The following is a 23908-nucleotide window of genomic DNA, read 5'->3' as shown; positions in this document are numbered from 1 at the left end:
ATCTGGAAATCTGGGGCAACCTGACCTCCTGTCACACTGCAGGATATTGCCAGTAAAGCTGTATCTCTGAAGGCTTTATCTTAAACCCACAACACTTTATGGTGGATATGTACAAAGTAGCCTTGAGCTGGTGAAACTTCCAAACGAGGAGGCACAAAGGTCTTCGTGCGATTACAGACCGTTTGTCCCCCTAAGGCCTCTGTCAAGATGGTTTCAAATATTAAAACATTCTTGGTGATAATAAAGATCTGTCAATTAATAACTGCAATATAATTATAAAATATAAAAGCTAAAAAAATATCTTTTCTGTGTAGGCGTGTCAGATCACATATTGTTCGAACTGTTGAAGTGATGATGCTAGAAAGTGTGTATGAGTGACAGAGTGGCCCTTGTGTGTTGGTTTATAGCGGCACAGTGCTCACAGGAAACAGCCAATCAGGTAAGACTGCGGTTAACGTGACCTGCACTGCTACTTCCTGCTAGTTTAAAAAGCAACAGCAGAGCACGGCATGTCTGGTTTCATAGAATACATTAAAATTAGCTCGACTGTCTTGACATTTAACTGTCTAGTATCACACAGCGGCGAGCGGCTTATTAACCATTTGCTCAGAAAGATCAGCTTAATAAGATCGTTTTTTTTTTCTGTTTATAATGTCGTGAGATTTTTATTATACAACTGCAAAAAACTGTCTTGCCTTTTCAATGTGACTATGTGTAAGTAATGAGTATTATAAAAGTGTGTTAATTAGATTAAATTTTTTTTTTTATTAGTACTAGGTGTAAATCAGGATGATCTCAATCATAGCGCAACCACTCTGCTAATTCTCATTCTTTCACTGTTAAAAAATAAATAAATAAATTCAAAGTACCACCGATAAACTACTAAACTAAGATAATGCATAGAAAATGATTAAAAAAAATGTAAAGAAATGCTGTTTTATTGCTGCCACCAGGCACGAAGAGGCTGAGTGAGCAGGAAAGAAGTCACTAGCCACTGGTTTCTGTGGTTGGGGTAAAGTTGAGGGAGCACAAGGCTCATTCTGATTGTTAGCATTGACATCACTGATACACATTTATAGTCCCGGGCAAATTAAAAGAAGATGACATGAAAAAGAAATTTTAAAAGAATCTCTTAAATGGAAAAGGGGCATGTCAGTGCAATGTCGAGTTCTGTTACTACTTCCAAATTAAAATGTCCTTGTATTTAAGTGCCTAGTATTACAAGGGTAACTGTTGAAAATTGTGATTTGTCACAGTAGTCGAGCCACCCTTCTCATTTTCTCATTTCATTTGCGACTTTAAAAAAGAAAGGGGGAAAAAAAAGCAAAAACAAGGTAGAGCTGATGTAACCGAGTGGGCGGGGATAATGAGCCAACACCAAATACAAGATATGTCTGTTTGTTTGTTTGTTTGTTTGTTTTATTCTGGCAAATTTGTCAAAATATATGAAAAGATTATTATAGTTAGAGTTAGTTTTACTTGGTTTGCTTTCCAGGAATTCATTTTTGAATCTTCTTATGAGAAGTAACAATGACTCAGACTGAATTTCCATAAATATTCATGTCTCTTACTGTGTGCTGAACTAAGTCAAAGCACATTATGCATGAAAAACATCACTGAGAACACAAGAAAAATGCAACACAACCCAATATAAAAACAGCATCGTCCACACCCAGAACACGAAGAGTATAACTCTATACGCTCCTATTCATACTGCCTGCTGATAAATTGTAATATTCACAACTTTAAACACGAGGATTATCAGCCCCTCCTTTACTCATCTCACACCGTTAACTTGCCCAGACGGTTCCTCTCTGCTTGCCTACCTGTGTGTGTGTGTGTGTGTGTGTGTGTCTCTAACACTGCAGTGAGGGGTGGAAATTTTCTTAAAGAAACAGAGCTCTTTTGAGAACTGAATGTATTAAAGCTCACCACTTATAACCATAACCATAACCATAAATCTAATTCGGACACGAGGTTGACATCACCTTCTCCGTCAGAGAGAGTCTGGCTCAAGTCAAAATATAGCAATGTCTCAAATCAAGACTTGTTTTTTATTTTGCACTTTATAGTAAATCCACCACAAGCTATAGCTAATAGAGAAATGTAAATCATTAAAAAATATACATGTAGCATGGTGTAAAGGTGCTGTAAGGTAATGCAAGGTCATTGACTGCTGGGATTTTTGGAGGAATTGCATCATAAAGTTAGTCTTTAATTTTTTTTTATTTTTTTATTTTTTTAACAAGTTTCTTGTGGGTTCATTGGCTTTAGATTTATTTATTTTTTATTTATTTATTTTTTTTCAAGTTTCTTGTGGATTCAGTGATGTCGAGAATCCAGCTCAGTGTGTTGCACTGGAGTAAGTAGAAAACTATGCTGGTGTATGATTTTTTTTTTTTTTTTCTTTTTTTACTCCTTGGCAGTGAGTGTAAGCGGGTTTTTTTTTGTGTTGTTGTTTTTTAAAATAAGGTATTACGTTATCTCAGTGCAGCAGTGTAGATCTGTTAGTAGAAATGTCCATCTGTTTTGGGATGCTGAAGATCAGAGAGGTTTTTAATTGAGGTTAGATCTTTGAACCGACAGCCTGCGTATTGCACTGATTATCACTGGCTCTTAGTCAAAGTGCTCCGAGTCAAAGCCAGCTGCTCGGCTGTTCAGAAAGCTCCGGCGTGTTCACGTCTTGGGTTTCAGCTCTGGCTTTCTGCTGCCGTGCATTCCTCAGCGACAGGCCACTGAACTCCACTTTCACCATTTCAACTATCTAAAATATTTTTAGCGTTACCCTTTCGACCGTTTCCGCTTCGCGGTAACTTGAAAAGCCCTGTACCATGGTGTTACATTTAAGTCTTCCTTCCACTTCCTTTTTAAGCCATAACTTTTCCGTTGTTCCAACTGTATCTCACAGCATTAGATATGCAGATTTTTGGAATCAATCATTATATTTTACAAGATACACTGTGACCAGGGTTTATAGCACCCCGAGTACTAGCACATACTCCACCCCACATGTGTGTAGTTTCTGTTCTTAATATAGCTGCGCTCGTTTCTGATCAGTTGGTGAAAACTCAGTTCTGCAACACGTGTCATTGTATCAGTCGTTTATTAATAGGAATAATACTGCCAAATACTAAATGTAGCCTAAACTGACTGCAACATAAGGCTAGCAAGTAAAGGAAGATTAGTTCAGCATTGTGGAAACTGCATGGCTAAATCCTCACACACTGGCTTTAGCTTAAAAATGCCACGTGTACATCAACGGATTTATAAAATAACATGAAAAAACTATATTGAAAAAAGATTGAAACTGTATTATCGTCTAAATCACTTCCAATGTACAATTACATCACCAAAGTTTCAGCTACGTCTTCTACCCGATTGGGATGTTTGTGCTGAGAAAGAAAGTGTTTTGACTTTCAAGATTTCTAACAAAGTGTCGTACTTTAGTCCATTTTATATCGTTTACAGCGCGTCAGAAACCACATAAGCAAGATGGCGGTTCACTTGCTAGTTAGCTACATTAGCCTCGTAGATAAAATCACCAACATGTAATTCAGTGGGAAGCGACTGCATGCCATGTGGAACGCTTACACTTTTAAAAAAGTGCTAACACAATTTGGTAAATTCCAAAAGCTTTTAAAAAAAAAAAAAAAAAAAAAAAAACCTTTTCAGAAGTGATGTCTAGCGCATTTTTTCCCCTCTTGACCAATCAGGTCGTAGGCTGGGAGAAAAGCGAGGAAAAACAAACCACGAGTTTCACCAGACAGAGTCCTGGTGAAAATTTTCTTTTTTTAGAGAGTGAATATGAAAATTTATGACACGCTGGTTCAAAAATCTTTCATTAGAAAGATTCCAACGTTGCATTGTAACTAAAAATATCAACGTGTCTATTTTTGGGACGTTCACCAGTACGTGATGTGGCATCCCACTTTAACTGTGGCTGCATACAGTCAAGTCGCTCAAGCAGCTCATTCTTTTGATCTTTTTTTTTTTTTGCCTCTGAAGTTAGAGCGAAGACAAACAACCTCTTAATCACCAGAGTTACACCAATATTTATTTAGTCTGTTTTACTGATAATAATAAATGTAATCTAGATAGCAAGCTAGGCTATCAGCGACATTCAGGGGTGGGGTTTGGGTTCATTTACTTTTGTTTGCCTTTAAATTTATGTTCCTTCTATTGGTGTAAAGAGCAAACTATAAAATGTCAGCCTCGGCCGCAGTGTTATTTATTTACGGTGGATGTTATTTACAGTGGAAACCAGGAGTGTGTTCATGATAAACCTCCCCGTCTGGCTAGTCCTTGCCTGTGGCACATATGACATATCTTTGTATGATAAATACTTATAAATGTGTAATATGTACATTTTTCATGCTTTGGCTAAGGCTGAAAGTTTGCATAATTCAGGTTGCACAGATTGCAGCCCATGTTTTTGCCCAACTATGCGAATAGGAAGTGCTTCTAAATGTTTAAAATGGTCTAGACTCTGAAGATGAGCCTGAGGGAGTGGAAGTTGTTTGCTGTGGCACATCTGAGACCGTTTGCATGTGTTTTGTTTGTGTCCTTGTTTCTGTAGCCCTACCACGCATGTCTCGAATTCTTACCTCTGCTGCTCACCTCTAAAATATGCATAAGCTTGTTTTTTTTTTTTTTTAAACGAGACGGCTAGCTTTCTCTTCATTGAAGGGAAAAATTAAACACTTGCTCTTGAAACGATGTGGCGATGGCAGCCGGGTGCTGATTGTTTCTGAAGTGAGCAGTTGGTGTTGATGTTTATGTGCTTGGCTCTGAGCTGGAAGTCGAGTCCGGCACCGAGTCTCAGCGTGACGTCTTCACAGAGGAGCGCCATCGCTTTCATTAACATCCAGAGCTAACAAACATGTCCGCCCACACGGTCATCTGTCATCCCAGGAGTGCTAACAAGACTGTTATTCGAAAGCGTTGTGACGATGTTGTTTTCTCCACAAGAGAGAGAGTCAGTCTTCAAGGGCTGAGCGGCATAATGATATAATGTCAATAACGCAATAAACGTACTGCTACATTTAAACAGGGTCATGTTTGCAGAATATTAACAGGTCACTCTTGTGGTATTCACAACGTAAAAAGTTTCAGAACGTTCTGAATTCACGGCGTTCTTATTTCTCAGTAAAGCGGAAACTATGAAAGCTCGGTTTCGCGCTTGACGCAGAGTGTAATTACAGTGTCATTGCAGTCATAGTGATCCTTTTCTTAGCAATGTTCGTATTTTTAATCGTCTTGTTTTGTTTCGTTTCCACTGTGACTATCCTTTTCTATTGTCTGTGTCAAATACAAGCTAGTTAAGTAGGGAAAACCCATGAAAATTCAGTTTTGCTCTGGACTCTGAGAGTAATTACAGTGTAATTTAATCATATTGAGTTTTTTCTTAGTGATTTACCAACACATTTGAGATAAAACTTGACATTCTTAACAGTTCTGTCTAATTTCTGCTGTCATTTGCGTTTACGTTGTCTGTATCAAAGACTGAAAGGCTAAGGATTGAGTTAGCTGGCTAAATTAATAGCGACAGTTATTTTCTGGCTTATTCGGAGTATTTCTCAGTAGCGAGTGAGCATTTTGCTTGAAATGTCCAAAGCACTATTTCACAAGTTTTGTTTAAGAATATAAGATTTATTATTAGTACTACGGATGGGTGATCAGATGATAAAATCTTGATGTTGTGAACATTTATCACAATACATTTTTTATGAGATGTCACGAGTATTGTAATTTCTTCTTATAACTTTTTAAAAAAATTTTAAAATAACATTTACAAACTCTGGAAGCACTTGAATTGACATTAATGCTTTCTATTGTTTTGTAGCTTTAAAATGATCAAATGTTAATATTTTTATAGATGTTTTTTTTTCCCTACTGCTTTTCAGTGTTACTTTATTTTTGTAGACATTCTAAAGGTATCATTATTTTTAAACGTGTATTTTTCAAATTTTTTAACAGCTTGTTAGCAAACCTTATATCGCAATACAATATATCTAATTATATCTTAGAAATGTTTTCAAATATTGTGATATACTGTTTTTGACATACAGCCCACCCCTAACTAATAGGACTTATAGCTATAATCTTTTTATTACGTGGCTGAACTTAATATTGTGATACGTTTTGTGTACCATGAAAATGTTCTTGTGATATTTTTGCCACTTGGTGTAATGCAATATAAAAAAATAAATAGAGAAATGATCAAAATGTTGCTCGACTAGCATCCTGAAGGATACTTGAAATGTTTAATCAGTATGTAACATCACGGGTGTGTGTGCCTGTGTGTGTCACAGGGCGACTGAACAGTGGCTGCCCCTTCCTCCTCATCGTCTCGGCCCCCCCTGCCCCCTCTGATGGAGCGCGTGAGGAAGATCAAGCGGCAGCTGTCCATGACGCTGCGGGGGGGCAACAGCGGGGACAAGAACTTGACCGAGAGCATCAGCTCTCAGGACACAGGAGCACACAGTGACTCCGGTACAGCGCCACACCCTCATCTCCCAAATTCACATGCGCAAGTCGTCATCACGCTCATTTCACCTCTACGTGTACAGTGTAGTACATCTTTACAAGGCATGCACTGATATTCAGTTCAAATCGCAGCAATCATCGTGGTTTACAAAGAGGAATCGCAGAAGATATGAAACTCGTCATATCACCATACGTGAACAGAATTACAGGATTTCCTTCATTCCTTCACAAAACTCGTATACGATGCAACTTTTGTGCTTGCTCAGAATAAGAAACCTTAAACTGCTGTCCTTATTTCCGACTTCCAGATGGAACGTAGGAGGCGTAACAGTATTTTAAAATGATGAGCATACGTGAGGTCTGGGAAAAACCATCTGATGTTGCGGTGTCTAAGTTCTGGCGTTTTCCTGAGGTTTTATACTTTATACTTGTTTTTAATTTACTTTTTAGTCTTGCCTTGGTTCTCTTCCCACAAAGATCATGTTGGATAAGGAACCAAATTTACAAATGTGGTGGTAAAAACAGTCTGAATAAAGATGACTAAAACCTTGCTAGCTAAGTGTGATTTTCTCTCACAGCGAATGTCACGCTTTGATCAAGTTGTGGATAGTTACATGCCGTAGTGAAATAAACCAAATCGGTTCAGTTTGTAATCAAGATACCGGCTGTCAAAGTGTCTGATGCTCCTGCACTGCAGGCGGAATAAAATCTTTAAATACTTTACTTGTGGTCGAGATGCATGCAATGGAGAACCATATTTCAGTTCAGAACTTCATTGAGTAGAAAATGTCCGAATTTCCCCATGTGAAGGGTTTTCCCAGGCCGCCTCACAAATCTATCGTGACTTCTGAATTACTCGATGCATCGAATAAGCAATTATCAGCACATGCCTCTACTGTACATCGACAGTACATCACGGCTCACAGTACTGACACAGTACCCAGTCCTGACATCAACATCGTACTGCACTCTTATCCCAGATTTTCACCAATCTTACAATATATTCCTTTAAGTCTAAATACAGAAATATATGTACATATCACAAGTCTACATCTGCAGGGAGTGCACCTCTCAGTGAAGCTGTAACAAGACAAAACCACATTGATGCTTCACATCTCGAATCAACATGTGCCCGAAAATTGATTCAGGACCTTGCAAGTGGCTCAACTATCTACGTTTTTTTTCTGTTACAAACAGATCATGAGGTTTCATCCCAACAATGCTACATCCACATCTAGCTCATGTATAGAGACTAGTGCAGCTTAGTGTTCTCCTCCAAGCGTGTTCATTTGCACTATAACATTGCATAAGCAGCAGTTTGAAAATAAGTGGTGACTTCACGTGTCAGAGAAAGCACGTTAGCCTTCACGCTCTGGTCAACTTGGGAGATCTGGCAAGCTGGTAGGAAATAGATGGTTTTTATTTATTTATTTATTTACTTATTTAAACGTAAAATTGGGTACAAATCAAGCAGTATGTGTATATATGTCTATGTAAATATGGATAAGTATGGAAATGTAATGTATATACAAAAGTGCATATCTTAGTCATTTCTAGTTAATGTGCCATCTAATGCTCACTATTTTATTAGTGGGTTTTTACTAGGTTTTATGCAAATTAGTTCTTTTTCTCATTTGCATTTTTTGATCATATGTATGCTAATAAATAAACAGGCAAAAAAGCTAGCACTACATAACTGCAATATCTAAGATATTCAAAAGCATCAAGATCATTCATTCAACTCTGCCTTCATGTGAAATATTACCCACAATGCCTGGCATTCTGCTTCACTTCATGATGCATGACGGCGAGAGACAAGCATGCACTGAGACAGCTGTAAATTCACAATAATAGAGCCTGAGTGGTTGTGTATGCGTAGGGGGTTTCCCTGAACTTCAGCCTTCTGTTTCCTTTCTGACCAATCAGCATGTTTTATTCCAGCATGGCTCCTCTGCTCTGACCAATCATCCACTTTGCTCTGACAAACTCATTTATTCATCTGACGTCTCCGTTTAGTTGACGAGGCAGAAGCACAGATATATGAGCTGTTTTTAGAAATGTGAGCTTATTGTGTAGAATGTAATCAATGCGTGGTTGCTGCGACCTCAAATATGGCTCACAGTAATATGATAATAGATGAGTTGTGAACAATCTGTGATGCTAAAACAGTCACTGAATTAGTGCTAGCAGTAAGAAACTGCAATATGCGCTTATTTTGGGGGCAAACTGGCCTAAACGTGGCCTAAAAGACGCAGCAATAATCTACGGTAATAAGATTCTGCCTTTAACTGTATTAGTCACAATGTAAAAAAAACTCTGAGATTATGAACACAGTATTAGATCACTGTATTATGTGTACAAAATGATAAATCACAGTGTTAGAGCATACAATAAGAAGTTGGGGTTATATTACATTTAGAATCCAGATGATGACTAGCCTCAGGTTGTAGTTTTATTGCTTAGCCTTGAAAGATTGTGGCTCGATTGCTCTGTGAGTTTTTTTTTTTTGTTTTTTTTTTTTGTTTTTTAAAAGCCATCTTATTGTGGCATTGGTCCAAATCTCGCTCAGCCCGGCCAAGCCCATTTCACATCCTGATGAATTGCTGCTCTTATATTTCAACAGCATGACATGAAACAACAATTTGTGACAGCATGAAAAATCTGCTCTAAAAAAAGAAAACTAATTGGAACTCGATTGTACGTCCCCTGTTTTTGGCATTGCTGATTTTATTTACAGATTTTTTTGTTTGTTTGTTTCGTTTACTACCAATGAAGCGGTTTCGTGTAAATGAGGTTTTGCTGGATTTAATGCATGCTTTAGGAATGTGTGTGGTTTTCCCTGTTGATTTGGTTCGATTTTAATTTGCTGTTTCCCCTCTTTCTTTTTTTCCTGCCCCCTCTCCTGATGTTTCTTCCCATTTCCTTTTATTGCATCATCATCATCATCATCATCATCATCTGTCTTTCTCACCTTGTCTTCTCATCTTTCTTTTTATTCTTATTACTCTTCGTCTTTCACACGCTCTCTCTCCTTCTGTCTGTCTGCCTTATATCTTCTCAAATTATGGCCTGTCTGTTTATGTTCCTATCCCTCTTTTCATCTCATGTCCTCTCCTCCCTTCCTGTCCTCCCCCGTGTGTGCTCCTCTCTCCTCTCCCTCTCTCCCAGAGGCCATGCCAGGCGGGGGTAGTGCCACTCTGCGTGGTTCAGTGAGAGGAGCGGGCGGCTCATTCAGCATGCACTCGCTCCTGCAGTCCTACAGCAGCGCCCTGCACCGGCCGCGCAGCCTGGGCCGCAGCCTCAGCTCCTATCTCAACCACACCACACGCCTCGGTACACACACTCTCACAGCCTGCAGCACACTTCTCATAATTGTCCATGCACATACACTCAGACACGCCTGCACGCATATATGTAGATATAGATGCATTTTTACACAGTGCCGATGCATACGCTGATTGCATTAGAGGACATTACCTCAGCCCCAACTCCTTCCTCGTGTGTGTGTGTGTACACAGACACACACACACACACAGAAGAGTGAGAGACTGGTGAGAGATGATGAGGACTGCAATGGAGCTGAGAGCTACACTGCAGATACCTGATGCGTTAAATAACAGCAGCACTTTAAATCACAGCACGTCCTTGGCTTTGCTCTGCCAAAAAGCGTTAGTCTGCTGAAATTAAGATGACAAAGAGGAGGATGCCAAGGAATTTTTTTTCTCTTCTTTTAAAAAGTTTTAGGCTCAGGATCAGGGAAAGCAGTCAGGATTATTATTTTTAAGCATGTTCATTCATTAATACTGTCGTTTTATGTTAGTGTTGCTGAGGATGCAGTTCTCACCAGAACATGGCTGTTTTTAAAAGCGCAATTTGTGCATAGCACATGAAGACACACACTGTGTTTATATTTAAGGGGTTTAAGCGAGTGGTGATTAGATTTGCATGATGTATTGTTTCAGCGGTGGGCAAATCATTCAATCCGTGTCTTTTATATGTAGTGGATGAGTAGGTTCAACAAAATATAAATTAAAATTACCTACGGCGTGTTGACTTACGCAGAACAAAACCTTTCATGTGGTCCATATGTTTAAACATAATCCGCTTCATATCTGTGCGACACACTACAATGCTGTAACTATCCAAATCCCACCACCTGCTGCACTACACACCGTACGCAATCTGGTCGACCTAGAACGATTTTTATAGTGTGCATGGAAGCCCGGAGATCTTTCCACAAAATAATACACAAAGACGATATGTACCTCTCCTGCTTCCTACACGCAGTCACTTCACGGTTAAATTTATCAAAAGAAAATAAAGACACTCGTCACACTTGAATAATATTGTTTACATGCAATTACAAGGAGAAGACACTACAGCTCATCGCCAAAGCACCGGCCAATGGCTTGCTGAATTTTTGCTGAGGTCACAAATATGTTGTGCTACATTAGAAAAGGATAATTATCATATACTTGTTGTTAGACTGTATTAACATAACTAAACTATCTAACTGGCTCCGTACTTTATTACATTACATTAGATATCACTTTTTTTTAACCTTGTCAGGTTTCCAGGCATCCAAAACGTAGGACTGGACAGCACACTGGAGCTTTTTATTTCCCAGTGAAAAAGCTAGCTAATGTAGTTATCATGTGTCCATCCGTGTGTTTGTTAATAATTCTTACAACACTGGCCTTTGCAGTGCTGATATTGCAGAAAGCTGAAATATGCAAATGAGCCCTTTAACCAGCCATTTTGTTTTTTGTGTTTAGTGATGATTTGTCGGATCTCAGGGGTATCATGTCACTTTTCTGCATGATTTAAGAAGAAATAATTCTGGTGAATTTAGTCTAGGCCGAGTTTTAACCAAAACACCACAGGAATATATAAGCAAGATGACAGCAGCGTAACCTGTGTGTGTGTTTGTGTATGTGCACTCACAGAGATCGTCCACGAAGATGTAAAGATGGGCTCCGATGGAGAAAGCGATCAGGCATCAGCCACCTCCTCTGACGAGGTGCACAGCCCAGTCCGCGTGAGGATGCGCAACAATGCGGGGCGCAAAATTTCCACTGAGGTACTTCAGCACCGCCCCGAATCTTCCTCCTCCTCCTCCTCCTCCTCCTTCTTCTGATGGGCTTGTTTATGGCTCTCAGAATGATGGATGCAAAGAGACGGTATTGTTTTCCTCAGAGCCGCAAAAGAACAGCTGCGCAGCAGGACGTGCAATAAAATGGCGTGTTAATTCACACGGACAGATGGATATAGTATAATTTTAAATTCTTCACAGTGGACTCTGTGTTCTCCCACTCTGATCCTGACTTGTTTGGGTTTTCAGTCCTGAATCAGTGGTTATGTTTTAGGTTGATAGTGATTTGGTTATTGTACTTAGCATTAAAAAGCAGCAAATTACTATCAACAGGCTTACTGGATCAGAATGATGGATACAGATATGCATTGCAATTAAACATTCAGGATTGTCTTGATAAAGTGCTTGTGTGTGTGTGTGTGTGTGTGTGTGTGTGTGTGTGTGTGTGTGCGCGCGCGCATTTTGGATCTTCCCTAAGGACATAAATAAGAGGCTGTCTCTGCCGGCTGATATCCGACTCCCAGACGGCTACCTGGAGAAGTTCAGTCTGAACAGCCCGCTGTTTGATAAACCACTGAGCAGACGACTGCGTAGGGTCTCTCTGGTAACAAAGCTTTCTGATCTCTCTTTCTGTCCTACGATTCGCTGTTCTCTCTTAGCTGATCTGTCTTGCCCTGTACTGATCCCTGCTGGTCTCTCTCACTCTCACTCTCACTTTGTGGCTCACTATTCTCTCTCTCTCTCTCTCTCTCTCTCTTGCTGATCTCTCTCTCTCTCTCTCTCTCTCTCTCTCTCTCTCTCTGACTTGCTGATCTCTCTTTCTCTCTCTCTCTCTCTCTCTATTTATCTGTCTGATTCGTTGATCTGTCATACAGATTAACAGCTAATCACTCTGTCTGTCCTCTGTCCTCTCAGTCCCTGCCTCTGTGTTAGAGTTCTGTCACTCTCACTCTCTGGCTCGCTATTCTCTCTCTCTCTCTCTCTGTCACTCTCTTTCTTTTGCTGATATTGTCTCATATTTAACTTTTCTTTCTTCCTATCGTTAGTCTTTAATACCTGCACTTTAACTGTCTGTGAGCTGCTGTGATAAGTGAATTTCCCCACTGTGGGATCAATAAAGTTTATCTTATCTTATCTTATCTTATCATTCACTATATGTCTTCAGTCCTCTGTCTGTCCTTCCTCTGATAACTGAGTGCCCATTTATCTTTCACTCTGTTACCTTTTTCTCTCTCCTTCTCTTATCGGTCTCAGCCTTGTCCGCCTCCGTGTCTTATGTATTCTGGGTCACAGCTGAGAACACACAGCTCATCATGTAACCACACATGTAACCATTTAAGTGATGTCTCTCTGATCATTTGCTGATCTCTCCCTGTCCAGATCACTGGCTGTTCTGTTTGTCCTATAGATCCCTCACTGATCTCTCCATCTATCCCTCTGATCATTTGCTGATCTCATTCCTTCCTATTAAGCTTTCTGTGTCCTGATCACTTGCTGATTGGTTTTCTTACTGATCACTTGCTGATCTGTTTGTCTTGCTTATCATTTGCTGATCGCGCTATCTGTTGCACTGATCACTTGACGATCTCTCTTTTTTTTGCCCCCTGCTTATCTTACTTAATCTTACTCTGTCTTTCTCATCACTCTCTGTTCTTATTCTGTCATTCTGATCAGTGACTGATCTTCCTGTTTGTCCTCCTGATCACTTGGTGATCTTATTCTGATCTACAGATCACTCACTGATCTCTCTTACTCTGTCCCACTGATCACTCTCTGATCTCTCCATCTGTCCACTGAGCACTTGCTGCTCTCATTTAGTCCCCCTGATCACTTACTGGTCTTTTTCTGTCCTTCTGATCACTTACTGATCTTTCTGCTTCTCCAGCTGATCCCTCACTGACCTGTCTTTTTTCCTGATCACTCGCTGATCTGTTTGTGACTGTCTGATCTCATTCTGTCCTGATCATTTGCTATGCTTTAGTAATTATTCCATGTACTCACAGCTGATCATTCTTTTCTGTCCTCTCCTCTCTGCTCCCTCTCTCTCTCTATCTCTCTTTTTCTCTCCATGTGTCTGTGTCTTTCTTTCTCTTTCTTACTCTATAGCTCTCTGAAGCTCTCTTCTCTCTCTCATTTTTCCCTTTTCTTATTTATCAGTCTCTGCCTTGTCTGCCTCTGTGTCTTATGTATTCAGGGTCACAGCAGAAAACATTATAAGCTGCTAAGACATTCGTACAGATAAATGGAGAGTCTCCTTGCAGAGCAACAAGACAGAATAATGCATTATATTTGTATATTAATGCAAATGCCTGAATTAACTTATAATATTTATAATCACAATTCTGGCCCTTGAGCACCCGTGAGCTGTTTGTTTTCCCTGCTCTAATACAGCTGCCTTATCACAGTAGCTTGTTAACCAGCACTTCATGAGGCTAAATGGGTGTTTGAGAGCAGGCTAGAGCACTAAAGCACGTGTTTTAGCATGTGTACTAAAATGGTGCAGGGGGATTAAAGGTCCAGGAATGGACACGGTTGTCCTACTATACTTAAACGGATTAGTGTTAGGTTTTGAGATTGTTATATGAAAGTTGCTTGGAGTATTATAATACACATTGAGTGCACATGTAATGTAATATGTTTCTCTAATGCACATAGAGATTTTTTTTTTTTTTAATGCAGGACATGTTTCTGGATACCAGTCTTGTTTTAAATTGTTCCCTCAGTAGGGATACTCCATTGCAAAATGTTTTAATCTAGGATTAAACTGTAAATTTCATAATGCATGTTGATTATGTTAATTATGTAAAATATTTATCTGGAGTGCATCATCAGGCTGATTGTACAGGCTACAATCAGGATTTGAAGGATTCGTTACTTAATACATTAATCTGTCGTGCTGATGTGCTCAGTGGTAAGAGGAGTCACGCTAATTCTGAAGTACCGCCGATGTTTTTGTTTTCAGTCAGAAATTGGTTTTGGGAAGCTGGAAACCTACGTGAAACTGGATAAACTAGGAGAGGTAAGTTTTCTGACTTTAAAACTCAAATAAATACTGTATTTTCTGGATTACAAGCTGCATTTTTTGCCTCTGTAGTAGAGGCTCTGATTTATTATGTAGTAATAAAGTAGACTGTGAGTATGGGGTCTCTTCATTTTCTAACCAGAGACGACTATAGCCAGCTTATAGCTCTTTTCCACTGTAGCTCGGCTCTGGAATTACCTGTGCTGCTGCATTTTACGCCATGCTGCACCCAAGCGAATGGCGAATTTGGTTAGAATTCTTGCCCAGGTACCAAGCAAACTAAAAATGTGCAGACTATTGATTGGGCAAATGCCGTAACCTCTGAGTCGTCCTCTGACTGGAGTCTGTACCAGCACAAGAACCATTAGCTGTGTGCTACAGTTACTTTTGCTTTTCAGGGTGTAACATAATGGTGCTGTACACATCTACCTAACGCCCTACATGCATACTGTGTAGAACATTATAAAATTCAGGCACAGAAAAAGTGTTTACCCTGAAACTTCACTTTGAATCTTCACTAAAGAATAACGGGTGTGCAGTGTTTGGTGGTGTGTGCTGTAATTAAGTTTGCTTCTCTGTATTTTCATTCAAGATGAAAGTGTGTTAGGGCAGCAGGGTAGCACAACAGATAGGTCCCCGAATCAATGCTGAGCTCAGGTTACTGTCTGTGTGCTGTTTTGCGTGTTTTCCTCATGTCTGTGTAAGTTATCCTCCGGGTTCACCTCCCAAAAAAACACGCCTGTAGGTGGATTGGGAATGCGAAAGTGCATTGTTAGTGCATGTTTTTGGTAGGAAACTTACGAAGACACAAGGAGAACACGCACGTGTGAGAACGAGTGTGAGAACGAGTGTGAGAACGAGTGTGAGAACGAGTGTGAGAACGAGTGTGAGAACGAGTGTGAGAACGAGTGTGAGAACGAGTGTGTATGTGTATGCATTTGGTTACCTGTGATGAAATGGCATCCTATTCGGGTTGTATTCCCGCTTTGGTCTGGGGCACGGTCGACGTTCCTGTTCATCCCAAAGGTGTACAGTGGGGATGAGGTCAGGGCTCCGGATCAGGACGTGAGTTCCTCCTCTCCAGCCTTAGTAAATGATGGAGCTTGCTTTGTGCACAGGGACATTGTCATGCTGGAACAGGTTTGGGTTTCTTAGTTCCAGTGAAGGGAAACTGTAATACTGCAGCATACAAAGCCATTCTATACAATTGTGGGCTTCCAACTTTGAGGCAACAGTTTGGGGAAGAACCACATATGGGTGTGATGGTCAGGTGTCCACATACTTTTGACCATATAATGTAATTTTTTTTAAATTTAGAGTAATGATGTAGTATTTCATCACCAGCCAATAATCTCAAGCAAAATTCATACTACTTTCACGGGTAGGCTCATGTGATTGGAAACGGATGAAGGGCTGGCTTTGGGTTTGGATTTGTTTTATTTTATTGTCCAGAAATACTGTGTTTATATTACATAAGTGTTTTAAAAAATGATTATTGTAAAATTATTCCTTTTAGGAATAATTTGTTGTTGTTATTATTATACAACATGTTATATTTATTTACAACCAGTGTATATGTTTAATGACTTTTCAAATATGTGTAACTGCTTTTCAGGGCACGTATGCCACGGTGTATAAGGGTCGCAGTAAGCTAACTGATAACCTCGTGGCTCTCAAGGAGATCCGTCTGGAACATGAGGAAGGCGCTCCCTGCACTGCCATCAGAGAGGGTGAGTCAGAACGTAGCATGAGAACCAGGACAAGAGCGACTGACACCGGGACGTGTATGTCGGACGTTCCACCTGCGTGGATTTATAAACGTGTGTAATCGTTGATATGGTGAAGTTTACTGTGAGGGGATGTCTGTTTAACATTTTTGGAAGGAGTCTCCAGTATCAGTGCATTGCAACATTCAGAGGGACAGTTTTCTATATTTTGTCTTATTAACCTCAAAAGAGAAGGAAAAATGGAGGCTGGTGAGGGAACGATTTTTTATATCTGTTATAATGTAAGTGAGAACAGGAACTTACTTGTTTTACAGACATTCCACAATAATAATTGTACATATAAACGAATACAAAGTATTATATGTTGATCTTTAATAAATAAAAAAAATGTATTTGTTGGCAAATTGCGGTGGTATAAAAAGAACGCAACACTTCAGGATATGCTGTTATAATAAAATAATACTAACTAAATATAAAATAATAATAAAATAATAAACTTCAGAGTGGTATCATTAACTACACTTCTCAGAGTTGATTATTTTCATATAATAGCATGCCCTCAAGTGTTTTATTCCTTATATAGTGCAGTCTTAGCTGTAAGTACAGATTTTCTCAGAGACATCACAGAATTTTAAACCAAGCAAATTTTTAAATGGTCATAATTGAGCAATGTTGTACAGACAGTTAATTTCACAATAATCTGGATAGGTAATTGCTGTGTGTTTCACTCTTTAATCCCCTTCTGTCTCTCTCGCTTATTTTCTCTTTTTCTCTCTCTCGCTAGTTTCCCTGTTAAAGGATCTCAAACATGCCAACATTGTGACTCTGCATGACATCATCCACACTCAGAAGTCTCTGACGCTCGTGTTTGAATACCTAGTGAGTCACACGCATGCAAAATAGAGGACAGAAGACATCTACCACTATTGCATGCGCACACACGCGCGCACGCACACACACACAAATGGACATTAACATATGTCTAGCAGATCTGTTTATTATATTGATGACTGCTTTTTTCCAAGCCGACATAGAGGTGAAGCTTAATCCTCTCCAGTCACTGATCCTGAGCAGATTTATGGTCTCTGATGAGTCTTCTCCAGTGACATGGTGCTGCTGCTGGAGCAGGAACCTGTTTAATGCATGGTGTAAAAATAACAACAACATGGAGGATTTTACGAGTTGTCCCTCAGGCTTTCAGAACACATTTTACAAATCCTTCATTGTCTATACGCAATGCAAAGACACTGTGATCATGCAGGATGACAAATAAATGCTTTTGTTGCTTTTAAACGGAGGAGTTGCAAGCATTAGCTTTAGCAGTGCTATGTTGTTCATTACATTTGCCAGTAAAATGTTTCCCCAGTCCACCATTTCACAGTAGCAATATTCAATATTTAGCTTTCTTTCCCCTCCATCTATATTTTTTAAACCCCCTGTACTAACTGCGTTCATGAAAAAAAAAAAAGACATGGGTTGCTTGTTGTTGTCATGGCGATTAAATTATACTACCTCAAATTTCTGGATTTCACAAGTTTTGGTTTTGGTGCTGGAATCTAACTGATTTTACCATCCAAGACCTGGCAGAACAGACCAGAATTTTTTTTATTTTTGTATATTTGAAACTTTAATCCAAAAAGACAGGACGCAGTTGGTGCTGAGATTTGACCCGTAGTGATTCTAGTCAAGTCTGTCCACTCGGCGACCTTCTTGGTGATGCTCCTGGGCAGTTGTTTTCAGTCATACAAGAACAGATTGCTATCTACTTGAATGTGGAGTGACCCATAAACCAGAAATCGATCTACAAGTTATGTCTCAAACACAGATATGAAGTTAAAATCTGTATAATAAAAATCTGACAAAAGTGGCAGTTAACACAAAAACATTTCCCAGAGCTCCAGCTACTACACAATTCTCCCTAACTGACGGAGTAGAGCGCCTGATATCTGTACGTGTATCAATGCATGAGTGTGTCAGAATAATAGGCCAGACGTTTTACGATAACATCTTAACCAACAAGCTGATTGGCTCTTTTTACTTAGGGACGGGACTTGTGTAATACAGCTGCCATTTTGTTGAGCATTACAAGCTGCCCCATTAATATTTTATAAAGTGGGCCGTCTCTACTCATAGAGTCTCTGATTTGAACTTACATCCTTCCAATGAGTTGCTCAAGCCTTCACCATATATGTCTTTATGGCAGTGTGAGAGAAAAGCAGCATGACAGTCTGGAGTTTGAATTCACATCCTTTGTTACTAGCGCAGAAACTTCTACGCTAATACTGCTGAGCTCATTGTAATGCATGATTGCATGGTGTTTGCTGACTCTCCATCTCCTTTCCATTCTAACTTTTTTACTTTGTGCTGTTCAGGATAAAGACCTGAAACAGTATCTGGATGACTGCGGGAACTGCATCCACATGCACAACGTGAAGGTGAGAGTTACTGCAGTGCTCCACTTTACAGCAGCTCGCTTTTCACTCATCACGCAGATGCCCTGTCAGTGCATAGCAGTCTGAGAAGAAATTGTGGCGATGTTTGGACAGGCACTGCTTCATTATTATACATGAGAAACTTACAGTAAATCGAGCTGACTCTACTTTTCATGGATGTAAACTGATGCGTTGTACTGTACTGTATGCTTGCTGTGTAAATGCTGTATTTGACTGTGTGTGTGTTTGTGTGTAGCTCTTCTTGTTCCAGCTTTTGCGAGGACTGAGCTACTGTCACAGACGCAAAGTCCTCCATCGAGACCTCAAACCCCAAAACCTCCTCATCAATGACCGTGGGGAACTCAAACTGGCTGACTTCGGTCTGTACCATCGCACACGCGCACACACACACGCACTCTTAGAGAATGACATCATCCACACTCAGACAAATTAGAAGTGTTTAAAATGGGCTATTGAACCGAAATGCATTAAATCAGGTCCACTCAGGCATCCACTCAGTCCACTGAGGACTTCTATGTCTACAGGTGCTTTGCTTTAGAGTTCACGCTAACAAGCGACAAAACAAGCGTTCGTTTTCTGAAGCCGTGACATTTCCACTGACATTTGCTCAATTCTATGCAAATTAAGTATGACACGGCAAAACAACAAATCCAAATGACTCCAGTGAATTCCTCAAATCAAAAATGAACAAAAAGCCATTTCTGTTTTTGTCTGTAGGTCTGGCTCGAGCCAAGTCGATTCCCACCAAGACTTACTCGAATGAAGTGGTGACTCTGTGGTACCGCCCACCAGACATCTTATTGGGCAGCACAGATTACTCCACCCAGATTGACATGTGGTCAGTACCTGTCTATTTATCCATTTCTCTTATTTGAGTGATGGAGGGATAAGTGGAGTACTAGCAGCTACGTTATTTGTACTTGGTGGATTTGGTGCAGGGGCGTCGGCTGTATCTTCTACGAGATGGCTACGGGTCGGCCGCTGTTCCCAGGATCCACAGTGGAGGAGGAGCTGCACTTTATCTTCAAACTGCTAGGTACTGGATTTCTCGTTTTATTTCACTCTCCACCTCTCACTCTGCAGGTTTTGGCAATAAATCAGACAATTTCTACTCAATCTTTACCTCTCAGATGTCTGTGTGCAGTATTTATAACTCTTCCTGCTGCTTCTCTCAGGGACACCTACGGAAGAAACCTGGCCTGGAATAACCTCCAATGAAGAATTCATCTCCTACAACTACCCCCGTTACCGTGCCGACTGCCTCCATAACCACACCCCTCGGTAAAAAAGAGATTCTGCAGCATTCTTGCTCAGCATACTAAGCAGCCTTAATGTTGGGTTTTAGTACAGTTGTATATGCTTTTGTGCTAATTCATTTAGCAGATGGTTTCATCTAAAGCAACTCACGAATCCCATCTAAGCACAAAGCTATGTAGTTATGGTTTTTACATTTCACCAACAAGTCAGTCAAAGATCTCTCTAGCTCGATGATGTTTGGTGTACAATTTTTGCTTCTCTCATTTTGTACTGGAGTGACGGGACTAGGGATCATGATCAAAGTCTGTCACACCCACAGCTACATAGTATAATTTTTAAATAAATTGAGTTATTTATTTATTTATATAAATACCAGGGTAGTCACATTGAAATTAAATATCTTTTTCAAGCAAACTCTGGCTAAGAAGACAACACAAGTTACCACTAACACCGCTAACAACACTTAAAACATCACTTCGATACAATCCAAAGCGGGAGCATTCATACTGAAAGAGGTCTCTTATAAATGGCTTAAAATCTGGTCATGGAATTAATTCCACTAGATGTTTCTGCAAGTCATTCAGTGATGCTGGGATACCTTATTACCAAATTTGGATCTCGCCGAAGGAACCTCTAAGAAGCTAGGATTTATACAAAATTAAGTTCAGATTTGAAGAATATTATTAGTTTTTCCCCGTACAATTCTGCTTTCAGACGTTAGGAGTCAGGGCTAGATTTGACTTGGTGACATGGTGGCACAGCGGCTGGCGCTTCACAGCTCCAAGGTGCGATCCTGAGCTCCACTACCTGTTTGGGTGGAGTTTTGCACATTCTCCTTGAGTTTCCTCTGCGTTCTCCAGTTTCCTTTCACTTCCCACAATCCTCTCCTGGTGTCCTCTCCAGGGTGTGTTCCCACCTCGTATTCCCGGAAAAGATTTCTGTTCCACCGATATATACCGATAAAGTGCTTACTGAAGATTAAATGAAAATAAAAGATTTTTTTTAAATAGCATGGAAATTGTGTATATATTGTGCCTCATTTTGAATCACTTCCAGATTTCTGGTATAATCTAGCCAGAACTTTGGGAGGCGGGGTCTAGGTGTGGAGTGATACCAAATTATGCTGAGGTCCTGCGTATAGTTACAACATTCAACTACATGGTAAATTTTGTTCCTGTTAATAGATGACCCTATGTCTAATCATATCTTAAAGCAAATCAGTGAAGAGCTGGATGTGGTTCGAGCCAGATATATACAGAGAGGGTTCTGAGTGAGATAGACTTTCATTGCTTGTTAGCTATTTATAGCGCTGAAGCAAACATCAGACAGCAGACATGTCTTGGCTGATGGACTACACTCAGGGTTAGTGTTAAGCTGTAAATTTGATTTTCCTCCTGACTTCCATTAACTGTTGAGCTCCACAACATTCCAACCATTTCTGTTTCGATCTCTGTATCTGTTACTTTTTCTCTCTCTCCTCCAGGCTGGACAATGACGGAGTGGACCTGCTGTCCAAACTGCTGCAGGTACAGCGCTTCGCAAAATGAAAATACTGATGTCTCTGATAATGACAGTTTCTAGAGGCCAGTTAGCATTACAGTGCTGGAATCATGCTAGCTGAATCCTATTATTTAAAACCATCTAGTTAATCAGGTTCCTGTTTATGAATGAACTTCTGATGTAGTGTGTGTTTGGCTGCTAATGTAATACAGCACTGACACTGACCCACATCAAACGCCTGGCTCAGCTGTGCAGGTCTTTTATGATAACCTGCTCTATGATTGAAAAACCTGTTTTTGTGTATTTAATGAAGTTCAATAGTGTTTCAGTAAGTTACTGCATTAGTCAGCATGTTTTTATAGCCTGTTGTGTATGCTCTTAGTTCTACATTATTTATGTACTGTGTAGCTGTCAATGAAATTGTGTGTGTGTGTGTGTGTGTGTGTGTGTGTGTGTGTGTGTGTGTGTGTGTGGACGTGTTTTCATTGTCACTGCAATGGCGTTCCAGTTTGAAGGAAAGAAGCGCATATCTGCAGAGGAAGCGATGAGACACTCGTACTTCCACTGTCTTGGAGAGAGAGTTCTCACACTGCCTGACAGTAAGTGCGTGCACACACACACACACACACACATATCTTGTATAATGCAGTTGTTAAGTGTGTTTCAGTCATTACTTGTCCATGAAAATCAGGAGCTGTTCAGTTTTCATTACTTTACTCTGTTTTTATGGTCTCTTTGATCTTATTTTGAGGCCACGCCTCCTTCAGTTGGACTGACACAAAGAGGCCACGCCTCCTTCATTGAGTGACAGCATTCACAGATTCAGAGCAGCACAAAGGGAAAGAGAATGATAGAAACACACAGTGCCAAAGAAATTGCTATGATGCATGTGATTTGGTGTAAGACCAGGCTGAAGCCATGTGTGTGTGTGTGTGTGTGTGTGTGTGTGTGTGTGTGTGTGTGTGTGTTTGTTTGTAAATTTAAATGTGCTCTCTCTCTCTTTCTCTCTTTTTCTCTCAAAGCTACATCCATATTTGCACTTCAAGACATTCAGCTGGAGAAGGAGACGACCATGAGGACGAGCTCGATGTCCGACTCCGGTACAGAAACACTCTATTACCCTTCATCACACACCCATAATGTTAATGATGTTAATGATGATGATGATGATGATGCTGATGAAGTAGAAAGTTTTGTTGTGCTTTGAATAGTTAATATTTTTCGCATAAATCAGTTGCAGCACGTTTTTCTGTTCAGCACTGCAGACCTCCTCATAGCTGAGTGATGTATTCGAGTGAGATTCCTGACCAGAGAGCCGCTGCAGTCTGACTTGTATAATGATGAATAATGCGTATAATCATGATGCGTCCTGAAGTCCAGTGTAGCTGCTGCTCATTAAGGCCTTCTTTTTCCCCACGCTGTCACTCAGACTCATCATCTTACTGCATCCACCCGCCACCTGTCTCCATCCTTCTCTCTGCTGTAGTAGGTTTCTAGTTGAGCTTTAATACAGTATGCTGCTGATGGAGTTGCATCAGACATCCTCTGTGAATCTTTTTCTTCTGTTCATCTGTTCATACACACTCAGTATCTCTCTGTCCTTTTTCAAATTGCACATTCTTCAGGTCTCTCTCTCTCTCTCTCTCTCTCACTCTTTCCGTCACTCTCTCTCTGTGTCTCACACACACACACTTACTTTCTGTTTTTAGTTTTGTTTCTCACTTTATGCAGCTTTTCCTTTCTTTAGCAGTCTCTCTTTTTAGCTCTTTATTGCACACAGTACCTTCACCCTATTTGTCTCTCTCTCTCTCTCTCTCTCTTTCTCTCTCTCACTCTGTCTCCTTCTCTCTATCTCTGTATTTCTCTGTTTCTCTCTCATTCTCTGTCTGTCTGTCTCTCTTTCACTCTGTCTGTGCCTATCTTCATTTCTCTTGCTCTCTCTCTCTATTTCTCTCTGTCTCTGTTTCTCTCTGTATATGGTTTCTTGTGCTCTCTCTCTCTCTCTCTCTCTCTCTCTCTCCCTCTCCTTTTATCTCTCACAATGTCTCCTTCTCTCTATCTCTGTATTTCTCTGTTTCTCTCTCATTCTCTGTCTGTCTGTCTTTCTCTATCTCACTCTGTGTCTGTGCCTACCTTCATCTCTCTTGCTCTCTGTCTCTGTTTCTCTCTGTATATGGTTTCTTGTGCTCTCTCTCTCTCTCACTCTCTCTCTCACTCTCTCTCTCACTCTCTCTCTCTCACTCTCACTCTCAATGCTTTGTCATGTGTGTTGCCTTGCTGTTCCAGAGCTTTTGCAAAGATGCCTAAGGTTCCGGGACTCCTTAGGTACAGTACAGTACAGTACAACACTCATCACTGCTGTCTGTCCCTG

At 40.2% G+C, this 23908-nt stretch overlaps 1 protein-coding gene across 2 annotated transcripts in view; it reads left to right on the top strand.

Moving 5' to 3' along the window:
• The window catches only part of cdk16 (cyclin-dependent kinase 16), a 39202-nt gene that overhangs the window by 8087 nt on the left and 7207 nt on the right, over positions 1 to 23908 (top strand). The window contains exons 2-16 of one of the 2 annotated variants that reach the window (XM_034306444.2): positions 6312 to 6492; positions 9655 to 9819; positions 11433 to 11566; positions 12057 to 12182; positions 14541 to 14597; positions 16216 to 16330; positions 17112 to 17206; positions 18700 to 18762; positions 19016 to 19139; positions 19498 to 19618; positions 19719 to 19816; positions 19956 to 20061; positions 21521 to 21563; positions 22046 to 22136; positions 22560 to 22637. In XM_034306444.2, coding sequence (XP_034162335.1) covers positions 6372 to 6492; positions 9655 to 9819; positions 11433 to 11566; positions 12057 to 12182; positions 14541 to 14597; positions 16216 to 16330; positions 17112 to 17206; positions 18700 to 18762; positions 19016 to 19139; positions 19498 to 19618; positions 19719 to 19816; positions 19956 to 20061; positions 21521 to 21563; positions 22046 to 22136; positions 22560 to 22637 — 1537 coding nt within the window. In that variant the 5' untranslated portion in view covers positions 6312 to 6371. The remainder of the gene's footprint in view (positions 1 to 6311; positions 6493 to 9654; positions 9820 to 11432; positions 11567 to 12056; positions 12183 to 14540; positions 14598 to 16215; positions 16331 to 17111; positions 17207 to 18699; positions 18763 to 19015; positions 19140 to 19497; positions 19619 to 19718; positions 19817 to 19955; positions 20062 to 21520; positions 21564 to 22045; positions 22137 to 22559; positions 22638 to 23908) is intronic. The other variant, XM_034306445.2, reaches the window with a different exon arrangement.

Source organism: Pangasianodon hypophthalmus, chromosome 8 (assembly GCF_027358585.1).
Source record: "Pangasianodon hypophthalmus isolate fPanHyp1 chromosome 8, fPanHyp1.pri, whole genome shotgun sequence".
Classification (NCBI taxonomy): Eukaryota; Metazoa; Chordata; class Actinopteri; order Siluriformes; family Pangasiidae; genus Pangasianodon; species Pangasianodon hypophthalmus.
This window is presented reverse-complemented; position numbering and strand designations above follow the sequence as displayed.